Source organism: Zootermopsis nevadensis, unplaced genomic scaffold, assembly GCF_977971745.1.
Source record: "Zootermopsis nevadensis isolate Lab colony 2312 unplaced genomic scaffold, Znev_1.0 Znev_ptg000001l, whole genome shotgun sequence".
Lineage (NCBI taxonomy): Eukaryota > Metazoa > Arthropoda > Insecta > Blattodea > Termopsidae > Zootermopsis > Zootermopsis nevadensis.
Genome location: NW_028259133.1, coordinates 352,992 through 375,707, shown reverse-complemented (window position 1 = coordinate 375,707; position 22,716 = coordinate 352,992). Strand labels below are relative to the sequence as shown.

At 44.8% G+C, this 22,716-nt stretch overlaps 1 protein-coding gene across 1 annotated transcript; it reads left to right on the top strand.

Moving 5' to 3' along the window:
• Positions 1-4: 4 nt before the first annotated feature.
• LOC110840110 (neuropeptide CCHamide 1) lies at positions 5-21,409 on the top strand. The gene is made up of 6 exons (XM_087342426.1): positions 5-73; positions 216-348; positions 14,946-14,981; positions 18,090-18,369; positions 18,722-18,890; positions 21,042-21,409. The coding sequence occupies exons 2-6, from the start codon at positions 249-251 to the stop codon at positions 21,066-21,068; spliced, it is 612 nt and encodes a 203-aa protein (XP_087198552.1). The 5' UTR covers positions 5-73; positions 216-248; the 3' UTR covers positions 21,069-21,409.
• The last annotated feature ends 1,307 nt before the right edge of the window (positions 21,410-22,716 follow it).

Sequence of the window (22,716 nt, the reverse complement as noted above, 5' to 3'; positions counted from 1 at the left end):
CCTACAGGTGAAACCGGAAACTGCACCTCAGACGGAGTCCACCGAGCATCGACGCACTTCATATCACGAAAAAGTACATACTTCTTCTGAGTTACATGTCTTAGCTTGAATTCTGTTCTCTTAGAGTTTGCGCTAATTCCATTATTTGAGGTGCTGAGAGCCTCGTATATTCTAGCTGGTAGCCGTTACAGAAACCTTTTCGGACTTTTCCAAAGCATTCCGATTCGTGAGCCAGGAAGTGGTCCGCGATGTTCTCGCCGTCTTTAGCCACGAGGACGTCTGCTGTGGGAGTCGCAGCGAGGTTTGCGATTGTACTTCTCGTCTTCGGGTTCGCCGAATGTGCGACCGGTAAGTAAAGTGCGCAACTGCCTCGTGGTCGAGGCGAGACACGAAGACACACGCGAGCTTGGCCTCTCAGCCTCTGTTCAGCTGTGAACAACGAGGCCGGTAGTGTTTGTCTTTTGTGTTATAATCAACGCTAAAATAAGTTTTGTTCTTTTACGTGTATTGCAATGCACTTCCTTGGTAAGACCGAATAACGCAAAAAGTGAAAAGTGTAAGAGCTTGGTGGGTGACGTTACAAGTTGTCCCGTGGAGCAGAGACCAGGGTTTGTGAACCCTCTCGCTGCCTCGTGCTCAATTCCTATCGGGTCCCCAGTGTCGCCTAGTCGTCGGCTACCTGTTGCACACCTGAACACAGAGCCCGTTCAGTTCATGACACGGTCTCGTGTCACTTCACATACGCGATTTTCCTCCGTCAAAGACACCGACAACCCGCGGTACAAATGCTTTCGTATCACGTGCCTCTCCGTGGGCATGCACGGGGCGTGGTTTGGTGATCTGCCTAATTATCTAATGACCAAGGATGCAAACGCTGCAGGCTCTAACCGAGTCGTCGTCAAATTCTTATCCGTGGCACAGCCGGTTGTTACTCGGAAGTGCTTTCAGTTCGTGTTTCGACATATCGGGGCCCTTTTCAGTGTGAAGTTTTTAGACCTTCGGATATCTTACCATCGTTTGATTCAAAGTTGTTTAAAAGTTGTGTCCAGACCACGATCACATCTCTGCTTTCCTTATGTTCACAAAAATTTCAGTGTAGTCCGCTCTCTGCCCCCCCCCCCCCCCGGGTTAAAGTGAACTCAGCGGTCCATACAACTGAAATACAAGCTGTATTAAGGCTCAGTTATAAGACGAAACGCGCGCTGCGTGTCTGGAATGTTCGCCGGCCCTGGGCAAGCGACAGACAACATGCCGCCGCTGTATTCTTAATGCTGATTAGCAGAGCGGTCGAATTTTGTAAATTTACGATCAACGCTATCAAAAATGCATTCTTATCTTGAAATTATCAACGTTTAGTTTAAATTTTGTGATTTAAATTTTCAAGTGCTTTAATGTAAGCAGTGATTACACTGAAATGTAAGTCACTTTGTCATCCCAAGGATCGTTCCGTGTAAGGCGAGAATTTTGTGTATCAGGACACATGTACTGACGCGCCAATCCTCCGCTCATAACAAATCCAAACAACGGAGAATGTTCTGTTTGGCAGTTAACTAACCCCAGCTGCAGTGTCACCTTACGAAATCTGTATGAAATTGTATTAGGTCCATGTGGATGTGTAGATTCGGACAGAATGGAGCGGAGTTCTGGGCCGTGGGTGGGGCTCGATCCTCCACTATTTGTCGACTGGACGTTGTTTCAATTATCAGCTGAGCCGCTGGGGATTTCATCGGAGGCAAACAGGCGTTTGGTGCGTAGCCCGGAGACCGACGTCCGCCGACTTCAGGTCCAGTTAGGTTAGGTCGAGTGACTCAAGAACAGGCGGCCGTGGTCTATTTTTGAGTACTATCTTAGCATCTGTATCGAGAGACTCCGAAAATCGAAGCAGGAATGCTAACGACTGGACGGCGACATCGCTGATTCCGGGACTGGGGTTAGAAGCGATTTATAGTTTCCGAAAACCGTCAGCGTCGTTCAATAGAACTGCGTTTCTATCAACACTCGCCATCTGATGCACATCACACGCTTCTAGGTCGTCGTCATAAATTAGGTTACATAAAATAATAACATACCGTCAGGGACCTACGTCTGAACGTATTTGTTCAAAAATTGCGCGAGGAATACGACGTAGCTCGCCCGACTTACGAATGGCACAAACTTCGCACCTGCAATCGCTTAGAATGGCTTTCGTTCAATCGTCTGCCCATTTCTGAGATACAACGGCCCACCCAGAATACGCGACCGGTCGGCCACGTCCATTAACACCTCCAAAAGGGAGGAAGGAGTCAAATTCACTCCAACTCAGCTTACATTTTCAAATAGGTAAGTGAAACTGGTCACTATTTGTCACGTGGTCAGACGGGAAGGGGCAGGGGAGAAACATTATAAATGAACTTATTCCGTGCAAGTAATAATTGAAAACGAAAAAGTCGCTGGCTGTGAAACAGAACTTTCCAGTTGCGGTTGGACAAAATCGTACGAGTTAGCGGGTCGTCACAATAACGGCGTTAGATTTTTTTTGTGCCTTGGAGTTAAAAATGACAAAGAACAGTTAAAAAGTTTACCGGAAACAGAGTTGTCCAAAACTGAGGCTGAAGAAAGAGGCAAGTCTTGGATCTGTGATAGCGACAAATGTATACTTAAAAATTACCGTCTTAGAATCGAACCCAGGACAGAGAGACGCAGTACTTCACTAATATATTAATAACTGACTTTTAGTTCAAAGGATATTTGCGTTATCTCGAGCTGTGTTTGTAATTCATGCTTGACTCTGGAGCGGAGAGCGTGCCCTGAACTGCAACGATCAGCGTGTTCATAATCCCTCGGCAGGGAGTACAAAATGCGAGTCAACCCTGAAGCTTCTCGCCAGTTTCAATGCAAAGTCGCTTAAAGGTGTTTTACATTTACAGCACAAATAATTAGGCTACTTTTCAAATACACGACATGGGAACTGAGTCATTTGTAGCGTCCGCTCACCTCAAACGACGCTGACAATTTTAACTACCAACGAAGTTTCACTCGGGACTCGACGCTCTGGGGACAACGAAGACTTGGTCGTTGTCTTGTAAATGGTTACTAGTGTTTAGGAGAAGGTTTCAACCCTGAAGATGGAGGCAATGCGTTCCTCCCAATCGCCAGTAACCACGTACAAGACCGCATGGCGTTACTACCCAGAAGACCACAATCGACATAATTTCCGGACTGTCGACATTTATTCGGAAATATTACGTGTCTTAATTGGTATTTTAATCGCACATTTAATGACTTTTCTAAAGGAAATATGCGCGAAAAGGTTTATTGTATGAGAGACATTCGGACTGACACCCACGTAAAAGAGATGAGATCGTGTACTCCTCTAACGCGTCATAGTATCTATTAACATCCTATATAATACTGGACGAGGTGTAAGGTTCTCGTGGTAACGGGTATGAAGATGGTCGCCTTCTCAGGATGTTGGGGCCGTGCAATCTGTGTAGATATTCACCGACGTTTCAGAGATGCTGCTGCCTCTATCATGAGGTTGATCAGCAGGCAACATGACTGAGGCAGAAGCACCCCTGAAACGTCGGTCACCACCTACCAGACTACAAGAAGCAACACTCCAGAATGGAGCCATCGTCATATTAAAACACGGTGATTACTTATTTTAAGTGCGTGTTCGCGGTATTTGCGATCAAGAATTTTTACGTGTGTCCGGCTGTGTAAGCCAGCGCCAGTCCTTCCGCCCGGGGACCTCGTCAGACAGCGGCTTCTCTGATATTACTGAAGGCCCGCGATTATATTTTCCTCGTGATGGGTGCTGTTCGCAAAATGGCCGGCTTTTGCAGTGTGCGCCTGGGATATCATCAAGATGAGTTTCAAAAGATAGCGATAAGCTTCCAGAATCACCACTAACCATTGATCACGTTACTCAGATGATGGAGTATGATGAACCGGTTTCTGAATCAGGTCCCGCGGCACACAAACCGACGTCTCTGACACATCGAAGATTTCTTTTGGGGGCACACGCGTCAGATGCTGAATTTTGAGGGGTTGGGGGGGGGGAGGTGGAAGGGAGGTGCTCGTAAAACAGTGAGGCGCGGGCTGAGGTAGCCCGTGACGTATCTTCCGAGAGTAAAGTGCTGAGGTGGATATTTTGATTTAACACACGACTGTAAAAGTTCAGTCACATGAATGTCATTACGTATCTAAGCTCTGTTATTTCAGATTTTCTTCTGATGCGCAAGTTTTCTTGGCTTGTTTGTTGTTATAAATGCACTCTGCTCATACTGAGATCCTCTGCATGTGCAGACCGCGTTACAGTAACTTTCTCGCCTCCATCCACTCTGTTAAAAAGAAATCTAAGGCGAGCTATACGACATGGCATGACAATACCAATTTTGCATTGACGTGTTATTTATTACCTTTAACATGTTGGAAATACAACAGCCACCGAGCAGCGCGCATGTTTGTACGAGCAGTCTTAAATTAATAACACTCTCCTGCTGAAACCATAAGCGGGAACACAAGAGGCTTTATCCCTTGACATGTCTAATAATTTGATGATAAAATTTGTTCCGTTCTCTGTAGCAAGAATTAATAACCCAGAAGACTGAAGACGTAATTCCCACACGCTCTGCGTTTGCTATTGTCATTAGGTGGAAGCTGTGCAATATATGCACACGGAAGCCTCTTTGTTTTCTTCGGAGGAATTCTCGAGATCGATCCTGCCCATTTATGTTTTGAGTCTTCCCCACTTACCTTAATTCTAGTCGAGCATCTTAAAATGATTTATTTTTCTGTGGTCTTCTGGAAAACTGCAATATCGGGATAAACCTGATATTTTGTAGCGGAATCCGAAACCCGATACGAACACCAAGAGCTATATTTTTGAGTTTCCTACCATTAATTCTACGCTAACAGAGGCGCTTGTGTCTCACCTCACAAGTTCGCAAGGCCGCCATGTTCGTGTTGCTGGTGTCAGGAAACTGAGCACCAAGTCTGTGGCGTGGACTGCAGGTGTTTGGACGTTTCGGAAGAACGTGCGACCTCCATCTTTAAGGTAATGGAGGGAGTTCACTTTTTATCCTGAAGACGGAGGCGATACGTTCTTCCGAAACGTCGATAACGCCTTGCGAGTTTCCGATGTCACAACCCAGAAGAACTCAATCACAATGTTAATTACCCTTTGTTCTTTGAATCTGCACGACATCTGAATCGAGCTTCATGAAAATTCTTACATCGCCTCTGCATCTATTAGGGCGAGAGACGTTGACCGCACATTTCCTCACAAAGTGGCCGCCATTCGCTTCGCGTGGCCAAGATACAGCGAGAGACGAACGCGGTAACCACCCAGCTTTTATTTCACTTTGTGAACACAGGCCGTCATTGTCCACGTGTCTCAAAACAGTTTAGTGTAACAGACACGTGTGCACTTCGAGGTGTTGAGCACGTGATGATATTGTGTTGATAGTTGTTAAATGCTCTAAGTATTGAAAGGGGCCTTTTCCAACGCTGACTACGCCGTCATTCCTTCTTTCAACGTGTGCAATGTGCATTTTCCGTCCGTCCTGTCGCTCTGCGTACAGAAGTTGCGGCCTCATCGGACTCCGTGACACATCTCAGTCTTGTACGGGGATTCCCAGCATTTTGCTTGTTCACTGATGATTTATTCCTCTAGCATCGGGCATTTCTTATGTTTATATATATTTCCTAAAAAGTCAGCAGGTAGCCCCGTTTGGATTATCATCATCCATTAGACCGTCCCTAGATCCACCCTTCCTGTCTCTTGTTCAGTGTATTTAGATTTATTAGTATTGTAATTTATGTTATGTATGCGTTCTGAACAGCGCATGCTAATTTCCCCCCAGTTTGTCAAAATACAGTCCAATCGCAAGTTTTAAATTTGAATTTATAAACACTACTATAATTATAATAATTAATTTTCATATTTATTTTAAATTATTCTTTTAGCGTAATGCACTCCACGCCCTGCATTGATTTTTTTTATTTTCGAAGGTGTTTGTTACTGTTCTAATTTGCTTATCTAAAACATAAATTTCGCCCACTGCATATATTCTGTCCGCCTGTGATCTGTTAGGTTAGGTTGTTAATCATGTGCATGTTGTGATGCTTTAACTACGTGATGTGGACGGCATCCATCTTGTGTTGTCCTGCATGTTTCGGCGTGTTACGGAACGCCGTGCGTGTCTCTGTTGCAATTAAGACGATTTTGTGACATCTCGTGGCGGAAGATATTATGAAAAATATTCTAATTTACCGGAGTAATGAAATGTGTATCTGAAAGTAGAACCTAATGGCGTACATAGTCATACCAGTTCCGAGCCCTCAGCTTCAATTCCATAACATTCTGTTAGGACAATTCAATTACTAATTTCAGTGCGTCGCATTCACCGCCAAATGGCTATTTCTCAAAAAGGCTAATGTTCCTGTACTTACTACCAGATCAGTTTATTCGTTAACCTGTAGAAGTCGCCGCGTCATTTAGGCGATGATATTACGACCTAGCACATTGAGACGCGGCTCTGACGTATTTCCGTTCGAGTACTTCCTGGATGACAGGAGAAAACACAATCGACAGCTGATGCGCTGGTGCATCGCACTCTCATGTGTAGGTGACATCCGCCGGATGTAAATTTAAGCCGTACATTCGATCGCACGTCTCGGAGATGCAACACGAAAAAGTTGCTAAGAGATTTTGACCCTCGAGTCAGACGACAGACATCAAACCTTGCGCCACACGGAGAGACATTTTTCTACATGAAGTTGGTAATAATGAGGGGACATTCCGTGGCTATCGCAAACTTGTGTGCAGGGGGGACGGAACCAAGAGACGTGAATCAGAGAAACGAGGAACGAGCAGTCTTCTGGGCCCAAACTGTGATTGTGATATCAGAGACCGTTTTGTGGCGGTAGAATTACAGGAAAGACACGTTTTTTATGTGTGCAATATTCGCGGCATTCGGCACCGATCGGTAACACTTTCTTTCCGAAGAAACTTCCTTCACTGCCAATTGAATTGTTTACTAACTTTATCATCTCTGTTATCATTCGCTGTACGTCTGTAACAAATTTCTTCAAATCAATAAAGATTTAGCCATGTGCCAATGGAAGTTTAATGCGCGTTTAATGCGTGCAGAGTAGCCACCACATGAAAGTTTCGTCGTACATAAGACGCCTCGGTATTGCAGAAATACAATTTCTCAGAATCTCTCTTTTCACCTCAGCAGTAACGAGCAGACAAACTGTTTTGTGACGTCATTCTTTGCGCTCGATTATTTATAACGGTCGGGGTCTGTACTTAAAATGTCATTATGGCAACGTTCGTCCTCACGTCGCGTGTATTTGACAAATGTGGCCCTCGGATATTTATCTCATCAATTAATCATTAAAAATACGAAATGAATCCTCTCCGTTTCCATAATAAGGGTCCCCCCCCCTCACCTTTCCATATACCCACAAATGCTCATTGAGTTTCGTTCGGAAAACCTGAAGCAAGAGACCACTTGGAAGACCTAGGCATGGAGGGTAACATGTAAGCAATGTTGCAGATATAGGGAGGAGGGCATTTGTACTGATTCACAATAGAGGGCTCTAGTGAACAAGGCAATGAACATTTCACACAAATTAAGATCCGAGGGCACACGAATCTAAACAGCGCTGTTGCCAAAAAGTGTTCACCCATCGAAGACCACCGTCGGTGGACTCTTTAGCAGTCCATCGAAGACCACAAACAAAGAAACAAAAGTTCCGATTTTAATTGTACGTGCTGCTTTGTTACACGATTCAACAAAAATGAACTTTCTTAAGGAAGAGTTTCTCGTCATTCGTCACTAAAAAAACGTTCTATTCGTAATACAAAATGTAATCTTGGAAGGAAACACACGCATAGAGCAGTAATCTTGGTGCTTTCACAAGGAACTTTCATTCGACCTCAGCATATGGTGCCAGGGATTCCCCGCGTAGTCAAGCTGGCGTTTGTCTTTTTGGGGATTCCCCACGTGGGGATTCTAACAATCACTTCAGCGAGTATAAATACGCGAAGGCTTTTTATTTGGAGGGGGGGAGTCCGTTGTTGCTTCGGAATTTAACCAGTAACGGGATAATATTACGGCAGATTCTAGTAAAATTGACCAAAATGGATTTTCATGAAAATACGTTCAGCTTTCCTGGACTTGTTACAAGCAGACAAAGTTGCAGACGGACAGACAAACTTGGTGAAGCTGAACTTTTTTTTTTTCATTTCCACACTTTCAGTTAGTGACGACTAATCACGGGATGACAGGCGGAAGAAATGTCACAAATTGGAAATTCGGTTGTTCCTGCCGCTCTCCTCTGGATGATTCAAAGAACTGCAGAACAGGTGGCAGGTTCGCCCCTCCCATCTTCCTTCTGACATCGGCCGCCGTAACTCGGCGTTGCGTAAGCCTGGACTAGGCAGTTACGTAACTCACAAACTGACAGTCGTAACTGCGTGGCGCGGGTGATATTAAAAGAGCCTAAACAAACAAACTGCTTGTGCCTCGTTCAGAGAAGTGTAATATTCCCGACGCAGAGAAGGAAAAGAATTGCCATATTAGCGCAGTCTTCAGCTGCTGTGACTCCATTTTTAATTTTATTCTAAGTTTTCTGCTCTCTTGCGTTCACTTGTAATAATCTTTCTAGCTTTCCGCTTGAGTGTTACGACATGCCACTTAAAAATGCATCGTATAACTTCTTGTTCTTAATTTACAGCGACGCCTTCACTGTTAGATCGTAAAGCGTCTACCACAAACCAAAGAAAGACCTGTGGCGCACTGATCCGAAAAATAATTCGCCGCTCTCTGGGACGAAGCACATTTTAAAGTATTTCATTCGTCGCGTTTATAACGTCAGGAGAAATAGGATTGGTCTCGGCGAAAATGAATTCTCGACTTTAGGTCGTGTTTTGGCAATGAGAGGTTCTCCAAGATGGCTGTCTTCTGGGTTGCTGCTGCCTCCATCATCAGGGCGATGAAAGCTGATGATGAAGGCAGCAAGGACCTCTGAACTTCGACCAGACCATATGGCGCAACAGCCCAGAAGACAGTCACGTTCATGAGACAGAGATGTCTGAACGCTCACGTAGCTCAACTCATGTAAGAGGATGACAGGCTTAAGGAACAGAAACGACACGCCAATCCAGCCGTTAATCTGAGAGAAACGCGTTTCGTAAACTCTTCACTCCCCGTGGAAGATGAATCTATTATGGCAAATCGGAGGCGAGTACACAGAAATCGACCTAGGCCTCCATCTTTAACGGCCTTGGGAAACAGTTTTATGTAAGAATTATAATTAAGCGACAAATTAGTGCGTTTTAAATCAAATTATGCAATCAGATGCAAAGTAATTGTTTTACATGCAAGATGGAAAACGTTTCAAGTTATAATTGCCTGGCAAACGACATTTATTTTAAACATGAATACTGTGTACTCATTTGCCCCGATGTACAACTTCGACTTTCGGAGATAAGCCGTCGCCAGTGTTGAAGGTTTGCTAACGTTTCGGCAAACACAGCAGCTGCCATCTTCATGATGGCTTTAAAGTACGTCTTTTGTTTCAAGTCAATGCCGGAAGACGGACGCCATGTACAGTTCATTTCATTTTTAGTTCAGTCCCGACGTACGCATGCAGGAGGAACCCTGGAATTTGCCTCGTTCGTTGACAGCAGAAGAGAATGCATCCGCAGATAAAGTAGTCCCTTAAGTGCCGTCGCATTTAAGTGCTATTTGGAACATTCAGATATTCGTTGCTACGTCATAAGTAATTATGCATGGGCAAGTTTTCGCTATTTTGAACGCCCGACTCGTCATAACTGCGATCAAATCATAAATCGTTCGCCCGACCTCACCGGGAACTGAACTTCGCGTTACTTCGACTCATATAAATTGTAATCAGAAAGGAAACTCGCGGACAGGCCATCCAAGTCCAGTCGTAATTTTATATGCGAAAACTTACGAGAAAGACGAAAACTTATCTAAACATTTACTGAACCAATAAATCTTCGCCTTCCTCTGCCGTTCTCTGCACTCGCCAGCGCGAGTCTCTCAGTTAAAGAGAGTTTCGTTTGTTCCTTCCTACGCGTTCGCACGTACCAAACGCAGACGACGTATTTCAACTCGCGTTTCCCACGACATACAAAGGACTCGAATCATCCTGCGTTATAACAAAGTAATTTGGTAGCTCTGACAGATAAATTAATTCCAATACCGGTACGTGCCTTAATAGCAGCTTAAATCCAGTTGAAACTAAATGTACTTTTCTATATTATATTATATTAAAATATACGCACTTCAAAACGGCAGGCATAACCAACTGCAACATGAAGATCTCGCCATCCCAGATAGAAAAAAAAATGACTTTAAGGACACTTCTAACATATGTTGGATTAAATGTCTTAATATTTTTGTTCGAGACGAATTTGACAATCGCACATGAAAATTTCTCGACAAAACTTTTCGTCGCGTTTTGTCTCGTGCCAAGGCGCCATGTGTTCAATCGTCCCATTTCCATTATTACTGCATTGTCGTCGTTCGCTGGAAAGGCTGTTGTGAAACCTCGCCTTGCCACTCGAAAAGATCCATTAGCTGATGTTCGTCGCATTCAACTCGGATTCCTCCTCAGCGACTATTGTGTGTCTCGGTTAGTCATTGCAGCCAACAAAGGACTCAGACGGTTCCAAAATTCTACCATTTGTTTACACGTGCAAAGTCACCCCACGCAACGTGACACAAAATTTAGGAGCCTAGTCTGACTTACGCTACTGTTCTTCTCACCCCAGACGTTCGCAAACAGCCCGCGTTAAGAATTGTTAATGAACAGTAAGTCTGAAGACGTTTTGGTCTTCGGTGGCGACTAATTTTAAAGGAAATGTCGCCATTGTAGCCTATAATGGAGGCGTCAGATTTCCAAAGACACGGGGACAACGATTCGCTATACTAACAAACAAACAAGCTCGGAAAATGTGTTCCACACAGGAATAAGCATTTTCTTCTCACGCGTTCTTTGCAACGTACATTTAAAAGTACGTGTTCGATGGTTCCCACTTTATCTACAAGATCGCAGCACCTCAGTGTCTACCCCACGAATTTCCTCATCCGCCATTTTGCTATCACCGCTCGTAGGACATTTGAAACTCTGAGTCTGACGTCGTGCAGAATGGCACAACCTCAACACCGAATTTAATCCAAATCCGTCCAATGATTCTCGAATTAAATCCACTGGACGGACGGACAGGCACGACCAGCCCATAATGAGTTCTCCCATAATAACAGCAAGCAACTCAATATTCGTTGACAGTCTGTATCACAATAATTACAGCTGGAACTGTCATCATGACCGTCATGCAGTTTCCAGGCTCTGGCCTTAAGAAATGCCTGGGTTTTAGGACCGCTTGTCAGGTACCCCCTTTCCTTGCTATCCTCGAGTTATGCAGCGGACTTAATCTCTGCGAGTTCTTGATTTGGCGTAATGACCCTTAATGCGATTAAAATATTCAGTAAACATTAAAATACGCCCTCTCCGACAAACACGTGCGTCGTCCGGAAATGTGAAATTTTGACGTTTTGGTTATAAACATCTCCGTGAGTGTACGTTACTTACCACGTCAGTTCCTGAGGGTGGAGACGGAGTGTTCGACTCCTGTGGTCACCCAAGATGACTTGGCTGCGTTCAGTTTTCGTGGAAGCCAAATGCGTTACTGCAAAGAGAGCAAAGTGAAGATGAGAGACTGAGCTAGTGACAGCTGAATTGCCGGATAAACGAGCATCACCGAGACCTTCACTACGAAACTGAACCCGTGGCCCCAATGTGCTTATGTGTGTCACGTCGTGTAATCTCGTCGTGATAGCTTCTGTTTTAATTTTAATTTTAATTTTAACACATCAAGGCTCCCGTAATCAGCCGCAAGTATTCCCAGATGTCTCCATAGGCGTGGTCACGTGCTTTAACACGGATGTGTGTGTGCGCGCCGACGCCGGAGGTGCGCGCTGCTTAAGGCGGCTCACGTCAAAGTCACGACGAACACTCATTTTTATTCCGTAAAGCAAAGATCGTGGACATCTCTTCGGCACTTAATGGAATAAAAATAAATTTTAAACGACTAAGTTAGTGAGTCCTCTGTGCGATGTCGTAATAAACCTCAACGCAAAATATTTGTTGGCAAACAAAACGGAAGACGGAAAGTCGATGTTTGCAAGTGAATTTTTGCGAACCGGCCTTAGTCTGACTTGAGGCACTGTTCCTGCATTCTCTCGGAGGGACTGGGAAAAACCATGAAAACGTCAGTCCGCATAACGAGTATTCGGGTCCAGATTTTAACACCGGGATTCCCGAATACGATGCAGGAATGCTAACCACTCGGCTGCACCTTTCGGTGATTTTATGATGAGATGTAATGAATAGAAATGTTCACAGCACTCTTGGAATGCAAGTCTCCATGTGTTCAAGGGAATACTGACTAACAACTTTAATCAGGTTGTCCGAAACGTCGGCAGCTAGACCACCAGAAGACACGACGTGTCCTCAGGTTGCGCAAGAACAGACGACCGAGTACGGATGCTACCCGTTTTAGGGGGGTCGGACTTCACAGCCGTCCGCCCCGAACGCCCGTGACCGAACGGATTCGTCTGAACGGCCCAGACGAGACGAGTTAAGTTAAAGCGGAGGAACGTGAGGCCATCGGACGCAGTTGAGATGGGCTGGACCAGGGGATGAGGGAACATGCGGTGTTCTGACGGAGAACCCCGAGGAAGGAGGGCAGCTATTTTTAACGAGGATAACATTAGAACTGATCTTAAGTAATTAAGTGCATCCATTCTGAGGAGAGCGTGGTGAATGCTAAAGGATTGGTACCCGTTCATCCTTTCCCATGCAACATAAGGAAAATGCGGTTAATGGCGTCGAGAGACAGCGTCGTGCGTGTTGCCTGTGCCCCTAATGATGTTTTAACTAGCCATTATCCATTAAACTTCTGTAAGGATGTCAGGCCATCGGAGACTAATCAACCTAACCTAACCTAACCTAACCTTCTGATTCTGAACCCAGAGTAACAGCGCCACGGTCGCCGAGATAACTACTGCAATTGAAACATTAGAAGTACAATTCTGCTCTTCGACGCCATGATCACTAGACAGTCTGCGAAGTCTTGTTGCTCGAGAAACATCTGTGCAAGCATTTTGAGACCTGCGTCGGCCACTGGACCATAACCTGTCAGAGCTAAAATTTATTATTAGATTTACGAAGTGGCTAAATTCTGGTCTCTTCATCAACAGCTGTGCCGAAAGACAATTCTTCCCGCGCCATGACACCTGGGACCGCGAACCTCATTCCAAGGCCGATTACTGCCTGATCGCAGATGGTCACACAGTTCTAGGTAACAGGGACTGACCACTGACTGTGTTAAATGAAGACTCCCCATTATGTAATTATTTCCACCCTCCGGAAACTTCACCCCTCTTAGATTCAAATATTCTCCTGAGTACTCTGTACCTAACCTAACCTCAATGCGGGTTCTTCCCTTAACGGGATATACCAGGTTCAACAACTGTAAGAAACAAAACGTAAAATTATAGTTTCCTACTTTTTTAATATTCGCGGCTTTTTTGTGTTCCTCATGTTCTGGAGAAGAATAACTTGTGGTCCCGTCCATGTCTGTCTGTCTGTCTGTCGCATCTTTCCTAAAAAGCAGGCAACCCCCACGCCGCAACAATTGTTTGTTTTAAGTCGCTTTACGCTTGCGGCCAACATCTGAATTACATCTGACCGCATCTGCTGAAATATTCAGAGTCCTGCAAATTTACATCTGCCCTTTCATCGTCTCGTCGATTAATATCAAATGCCCTCGTCCGCGTTCTGCGCGGTCTGAGCTCTGCAAACGACGTTAGTACGCCGTCAGTTAATCAGACTTTCCGCGAATAACACTGCCCCACCCCACCCCTTGGAGGAACTCGAAGCCCCTGGAAGAGGCAGCGAGCAGGCCGTTAATGAACCAACACTGTGGTTTTCCTCAGTTACTCTAGTCAAATGCCGAGACACGACACTGAAGTACAACATGACCGCTTCCTTCCGTATCGTCACAATTTATTAATTAATTCTTAATCACTCTTTGATTAGACCGTGCAAAAAGTGAGCTACTGACACAGGCCTGACCGTTAGCCAACTCGTGAAAAAAGCCACGCCTCTCTCTCTCACATTCCATTACCAGTGAAGCACACCCTCTCGCGCGTTCACTTTCTTAGTAGAGGTGAAGGCAGGTGATGTCACTTCCGATACCCTGGCAAATATGGCCGACCTCTGAATATCATGTACGTGAGACGTTTTAACAGTATACATCACAAACCCTGGTCTACTCAGCAGTCACAGGCGATATTACCTCAGGTTTCCTTCATATCAGGAATAACTAACTAACTAACAAGATGGCTTACCGAACCCGAAGGTTCATCACCGAATTAACCAAAGCCCTCCACCGGACCCTGTCCTGGGCCAACAAAATCCAGTCTCCTTCAACTCCTATCTCCCATAGATCCCGCCTGATATTATCCTCCCATCTACGTCTAGGTCTCCCCAGAGGTCTCTTCCCCTCAGGCTTCCCAAATAGTGGACCCAACCAACCAGATGGCTTACGGAACCCGAAGGTTCATCACCGAATTAACCAAAGCCCTCCACCGGACCCTGTCCTGGGCCAACAAAATCCAGTCTCCTTCAACTCCTATCTCCCATAGATCCTGCCTGAGATTATCCTCCCATCTACGTCTAGGTCTCCCCATCCAGTACCCAGTATCAGGAATATAGAACGTAAAGGACAAATTATTAAATTGTCATTTATTCCACTGTGTGTTTATCGTTTAGCATTTCTCTTGTCCGCTTGTAGAAAACAATTAGTTCTGATTTAAATTTGTGAATTTGAACGTGTCTTTTCGTCTGTTTTGCAGGTTCGTGCCTCAGCTACGGCCATTCCTGTTGGGGAGGTAAGGCGATCAGTGTAAAAACAGCGATTTTAACTAAAAACAATGCAACATTCACAATTCGACTTCACAGTACAGAATAAGTGGGCTATAAAACAGAACAAGCCCGTCTAAATAATATTTTAAAATTTAGCTCCTCCCTCAGAAAAAAAAACGAATCGGTTAATGGCGTACACGCGGTCAGTGGCTATTTGTTTTGAGAACCATATGAAAAACACAAAATGCAGATTTGCTTTAAAAAGAATCCGTTCAACGCCCACTGTGACGTGTCATGCCATACGAAACAAATGAGTCGAGAACCGCTGGACGGATTCTGATAAAATGCGGTATGAATGTCCGAGCAAAAAATTTAATAATTGATAAACATTTGTGAGTTTTATAAATTGTCCACGTTCCACGGAACACTAATCTACACTTTGTGCAAAAACAGCCATAAGAGACAACTGCTTTGAACAATTCCAATGAAGTTTTGGCAACCGCCAAAGAACTGTTCGCATTTGTTACTCTAGATTCAGCGTGTGTCTAAATAAACCACAAGTAGCTGTTAGGTTGCAAATATTATTGTCATTACTGTACTGTGCTCGTCAGTTGCAGCCGTGTGTACGGTCGGCGTTGTTTGTTCAATCCGACCGAAGTTCGTCCACGGCTCGTAATTAGACGAAGGTTAGGATGTCGAAAATCAAAATCAAAATGAAATGACTTGTGCAAAGACAATGGAAAGTTACTAGAACGAAAAATCTGTTTTTCTAATTAAATTGAAACCGCCTATCCTCGTGATGGACTAATATTTATACTCGGATATTGAAGTTTACTTTTCTGCACCCTTTTAATCATTGTTTTTAATCGGAATAAGAGTTTAATTTTGTTCGTATTTGAACAGTCTCTCTTAGAGCAACAGACGATTGATTTTAAAATTGCAAAAAAAAAAAAAAAAAAAAAAAAAAAAAAAAAAAAAAAAAAACAGGCCAATGGCGTGAATTAGATGAAACGGGCAAATATCATTCATTCCGAGCTTCGAATAAAGGCATTAACACGAAATATTTACGTAATTTAAATGTTCTTCGACTTGTAACCTTCTAAATCGATTATTCGTTTTGATATTAAACTCTCGCGAAATGTCACTGTTCACAATAGAATGTCTTCGTACCTTTTTCATTTTAACCTCGAGTTTAAGTTCCCTCAGCAGCGTCCGTAAGCGAGAACGGAAATCTTACAATACTTCTGAGGTATCCCAATGCGACAGCGACTTTTTCGAGCTTGCTCAAGACGATTAATTACTGCTCCTGTAACAAGGGAGGAGACGGCGTCGAAGAATGACGTCACACACACAGAGAAACGTGGACACATAACGCGGGGGGTTGCGGTTGGTCCACAGACATTCTGCTGACAGGTGTCAGTTCAGAGCGGATTTGTCAATGACCTGAGGTTCGCAAGGCGGTGAGTACGAATGTGGCTGTCTTCTGGGTTGTAGCGCCACAATCCAGAAGATGTCCACGATGTAGCGTAATGAGCTACTATTTATACCAGCCTTTTACCTTTCGAGAACCCTAAAATTCACAGCTCACAAAATAGTGACTGCGAGTGTGAAACGTCGCCCGTTTCATGCGATACGATCATTAATCACAAGTCGGCTTATTCCAAAGGAAATTTCTCCGAAAAATAAGTACGCCTGAGGAGTGCGTGATTTATGCAGGACACTCTATATTTTTATGAGAAGGCTTGGATGGGCTGGACATGTAGGTAGGACAGGGAGGGGAATATGCATGCAAACCTACTGGGAAACGTCTACCTTGAAGATCGAGATAGAGACTCGAGAATAAGTTGAAGTTGACGGTTACGGAAGCAGACTGCGGGCCTTGGGTGAAGCTCGAAGGAGCTCAGAATCCTTTCCAGCGCCGGTCCTTGCGACAGAGTAGTTGGTATTTACTGGTTGTGCCACCACGGCGTTAATTGAATTAGTATAATGACATTTTTCGATACATTTCGAGCAAAATTGCCATTACGTATGCGTTGCTATGAATACTGACAGTCTTTTTCTAATGTTTCTGAACCTGTGACAAAAATATATGACATGCCACATTTTTGAATCGAATCCCGTCCGAAGCTGATAACATTATGTAAGTTCGTGTGTAACAAACCATTAGTATGGCTCACGTGCGATGAATGGACTTCCCACACTGCAGTCAGCTGTCAATCACCGAGATCCTGTAGGCCCGCTGTCAACGTCAATCTGCCGAACGTCGCGGTTAGAATTCATGACTCGAATCTGGGGATCCTCCGTTCAGACCTCGGCCCCCCCACAGACCAGCGGCCCCGTCCGAATGCCTGTCGTGGGTTGTCCGTCGCTGGTCGCGGTCGAGCGCGCGGACCGAACTTCAATTACCTCTTTCTTTCGCGCCGCGTACATCTCACCAGCCACAGAGCATCTTTTCCAATGCATGACCTAGGGAGTCACAGAGCGTCGTTACGTAAAAGAATAATCAATAATTCTGGCCAATCTTACGCCAGTCAATTCCACGATCGGTATTAAAAATTTAAGCACACGTCTCCAAGGCAACTGCATGCAGTCTCATGAGAAGACTGAGGCTTGTGTTTGTGACTTTTGACAATCTGCTGTAACCAGCAACAAAAAGTCTCCTTCTTATAGAATTCAGACTCGGCTCAGCGCCTGCGCGTCTGTAGGCAGACATGAATCTCAGTGGACATTAAGCGAGTTAGAATTCTGTCTAACATCGAGATACGCGCAGATGTAGTTGAAAAGATGCATCTAAGACAGATCAATAATTCCCACACGACCTTTGGACTAAGAAGGCCACTTGTAATCTACTACACGAAAGTCAATCACAATCAATTGCCTTTGCTAAAAAGAAATTCAATTCTAAACATTATTCATAGAAAATGCGAGATCTTCATGAGGGTGGAGACACTTGGAAATGTTAATGAAAGAACAAACATTACAATTTTTTTAAGAAGGAAACAAAACTCGCAGATGGCATTTTAACCACGTGGCTTCCACCTTGACCTTGCCGAGACTGGAACTGGGCACCATCGACGTCCACATCCGATAGTGGCCTGTCTTGCAGTAATGCGCTTTCCTTCAACTTTTTCTAGCGCATGGCAAGAGAAGTGGCAACGTCGCGGCGGATGAGGCCCCAGTCGACGTTTCCGAGGCCGTGGCGGCGATCGCGGCGCCAGAGGACACCCGGTGGTTCCTGTCCAAACTGGTGCGACAGGCGGAACCCGTCAGCGGCAGCAAAGTGTGGAAGAGGCTGAGGGGCGTCAGGGTACCCTCTGCAGCAGATCGACGACGCAACGAGGTACAGTGGAGGAACGGCGCCTCCGAAGAGGAGGACGAGGCTGAGGCTACGGGCGGAAACGACGCCGTGGCCAGGTATTTAACTTTCGTCGATACACGAGGTCATCTCTCGCTACGGACCCACTATTTGTGCTCCGAAGGACACCAAATGTCGTAATCACGTGCGTCAGACGTCGTGAGAGAGAAGCTGATAGTGGTCGCCACAAATACATGATCTATGTATCGATCCTCTGGTCTAAGGACGAATGGCAAGGGCGCATGATTGCAGGATGCGGGTCCTTCCCGATTCGCGGGGGTCAGAATATCCCGAGATATTATTCAGGGTGGAAATTCTTCCTTCTAATGAAAAGCAGTTTCGGGAACACAGACCTTTCGCCGCACAACGCGAAGCCATTTGTAATGTTTCGATTTATACATTCTTTTTCAGGTCTAGAACCATTCATCTCGAAGGCTCTGAAGAGACGCCTGCAGGCATCTTGGTGCCTGCAGGCGGGGAGTACCCTGCGGGGGAGAACCAAGACGCCGAGGTGCTCCTCATGGCGGACGACCAGGCACTCAGGAGGACGCCTCAGAAACTTCGAGTCTATAAACTTATGGTACGCTGATCACGCCTATGAATAATTTGATTACCTGAAAACAAGAATGTGACTAAACGTGTACTTGGAATTAAAATACGAAAGGTTGAGAGGTTGTCATGGTAACTGCAAGGCGTTTTTCACGCATGAAAATGCAGGTCAATAAATTTTTAATATTATCCAAGTACACGCTCTGTCCCTTGTTACATTATACGAGGTATTTTCTTGTGATCGTCTTATTATGAAGTTTTCACCTAAGAGTGTATGAGAATTACGGATCGGACTGCATAGGAAACATTTCGAAAGCAAAGAACATTGACCTCGTAGACGAACATTAGGCCCGCCACTATACATCCCTTACGGTTCATTTAACGACGCTGCCAGTAGCTCATAGCTCCATACCGTTGAGCGAAATGGCTATTAATGAATTATGAACTGGCAAAGATACGGAAGGAAACGGTCGGGACCCAATTTTAGGTATTTTTCTGAGTTGTCTTAGGAACAACACGACAGGACGATGGGACTCGGGGCCCAGTTTGGAAAACAGGACTCCAGAATGCGAAAGAGCAAACCAATCGGCTCCGACGTTTCGAGTAAACTTTCTGTTGAATTTCCAAACGCTGTTACAGCAATATGTTACAAACACGAAGCAGAAATTCAACTGATGGCATTGCAAGGTTCAGTTTAAAAACTCTCAGGTAATTTGTGTTCAGGCTGCATTTAGGCCTCTATGCGGCACGACAGTCAAGCTCCGTCCGTACACGAGTTGAGGCTGAAGGACACATTCCGGCACATCCTCGTCGCTCCTTTCAGAAGCAGCCGACCACATGCTCTTCTAAATCTCCGACCTACTCACACACGTTTCGCCGCGTCACGACATTAATCGAGGAATTTCAGCCACTTCACGCTGTCTCGAAAGACCCCAGTCCTTGTTTAGGGGCTAACCTCAACTACGGAGCCCGAAGTTTCATCAGCCTGTTCACAGGAGCCCGTCACCGGGCCGTGTCCTGAACGACATGAACGCAGTCCACATTATCGCTTTAAAATATTTTAAGGATAATTTTAAGCACAACGCTTTCGCCTGAATAACATCCCTGAAGCTGTCTCATCCTTCGGCTAAAATCTTTTAAGTCCTTGAAATATTGCTCTCTCTCCGACTCCTGCTACATTCCCCACCCATCTCCTCCTCGTTGATGTAATTTGTTAAAGGCTACGCTTTGTGGAGGTCCTTAATCTGCACTCCTCTGCAGCCTCGTGCCAGTTCATCTCTCTCTTGGCCAAACATTCCCCAGCGGAGAAGGCGAACCGCAGACAAGTCGCCAGTGTCTCTTGGGAGTGCAAAATCAAAGCGTTAATTCATCATACAAAGACAAAAGAAAACAGTTTAGTTTCAAAGCCAAGGGCTGGAATTTGCAAAAACACATAAGGTAGCCACAATTAAGTTTCCTGCGCTAGTTCCGTCGGCTTACACTCGGCACATCTACACCTCACAAACGAAGATATTCGCTGAAGTACACGCGCGGCTGATGTTCAGAAAATACCGCGTACACGAAATACCCCTGGGTACGGGGTGTGGTAAGCATTAAAAATAATGGAGCGAGGCGAACACGTACAGAGGAGACGCGGGTGATTTATGAAAGTCGGAGCTACTTGGCAATCCATCGCGAAAGGAAGGTTGGTTTAAAAAATGTAGAACATTCAGCCAGAAGTAACGTTTTTGGGCACCGCGAGGCTCATTTGGATCTTTGTTTCGAGACGAAAATTCAGTTGCTCCGACAGGTTCTACAACTAAGAGTCGAGGGGGAAAAGCTGAGCGACTGTCGCCCTCCGGAAGGGAAATTAGATTTCCCACATTAACCAAGTTTCAATGAACGGAGGCCCTGAACAATTACACGTGCGGGTTCGTGGTCTTACAATTTTCTTTTGTCTAAATTGGTCGCCAGACGTTTTGCGAGTCGTCAGATGTAAGTTCAAGGACAGCTGTAACAGTGGAGGCTGGAGGGCACTAAGGAGATGTTCACGAATTATCCGGTCCGCTCCGAAGCCAGTAGTGAGGCGAGACTCGCGACATGTCTGGCGTCTTTGCGCAAGTCACAGACGCCCTTTTATGTAGCACGCGAAGACACAACAGACTTCTGCTAATGCTGAGTACTTTTTTTTTTTTGTTTTCAGAATCATCAAGGAGGAAAGCTGGACTAACAAACCTGAGAAATTACAAACAGAAAACTATAATTTCATTTCCTCAATGGCCCCTTTTGACTCTGGAATACTGCAGAAGTAATTAAACGTTCATCTTTATATAGACTCAGAATTAATTGATATTAAAACTCCCGTCTCGAACGGAGTCTATCCTGACATCTGCAGTCTTACTACTAAGTTACCCAAACAGTGGCTTCCTTCCTCCACTCCACTCCACAAGTTGTTTCAGAATAAAGATTCGTGTGACACGTCCACTGAAGCATGTGCGCTGTGTTTTCTGAATTAGATCACAATTAAAATTAATAATGTCTTTATAATAAAAACAGCTGTGAACTAATTCACCATATGCATTATTATTATCCCATCCATTCACCATTTTACAGGGCACTTACTTCCACGTACCCGAGACAGACCTTGCCCCTAAGGTTCATAGGGCAGCAGCCATTTCCGGGATCCATATTGTTTCTGGCAAATGCCACGTGTATTATATAATTTTATTTTATGAAGCGTCTGTCTCATTCCCACGCAGACACAGTCGGTACTTAAAGAAATCTGAGAACTCACGACCTCACGAGTAGTGCGCGTTATTGAGTTCATTGTGGTTGACGGTGCATGAAAGATTAAAGTCTTCTATTTGTAAGCGATATTCGTAAACTTTCAGTTTAATATATCAAATAATTTTGATGACTTGGCTGTATTAAAATCTTCTTCCACGTTACACTTTGTGAGAAAAGATCTGTATTTCGGAATAAGTTACATGCAGATTCTGCATCTCCACACATCACATGAACTTAACTTAACTAAAATTAAGTGGCGGTCATCCTAACACTGTTACCGTCTCAGTGAACAAATAACTACATACGATGACGTGCTTTTAAGAGGGAAAGACTTAGGTGCTTTATCTTCTCACAAAATCAAATAATACTACGTGTGGCAACATCGTAGCACGTACACAGAAGTACGCACATTTTAACTACACGCATTATTTTTGTTTCAACTTATAATTTACTTTCTGCGAAATCTCTGCGGAAAATACTGAGAAAGTCGCCTATTCTTTCCTGAAAAAAACATTCGTACTTCGACCCTAATTTCGAAAATCTTAAAGGTGTATGAAACAAAACAGCACTTCATACACGAACGTTAGTAAACACAGATTTCAATATCAGTAGGCCTATTCCCCCTTTAAATACTTATTATAAAGAGAACTTACAACATTTCCATGTAACGTCTTTCGAATTCATTGTCTGCGAAAGCCACGACGGTGTTCTACCAACCAATCATATTTAAGTGAGATACACAAGTTATGACACGCCTTGAAAATTTCGTGCGAGATCACATGTTACAGAAAGTTCCCAAATGATGCCCGCACATTACAGTACTAACCTTGTTATCGACCTCCGCGTGTTCTGGCATCAACAAGACAACCCCCTCCCCTCCCCACGTTACCGACGTGGTGTCAGGACCTATCAAGACAACACTTCCCCCGACCGACGGATAGGAGGCACAGCATCTGTTGAGTACCACCCCACCCCACACACCATCGCCACGTTACATCTTTCTGGAACAGCCTGTGTTTCTTACATCAGCCGCTCTACGAATGAAACTCTCCTCTGTTCCTCTGGGTTGTGACGGCGCGTACACTCGCTGG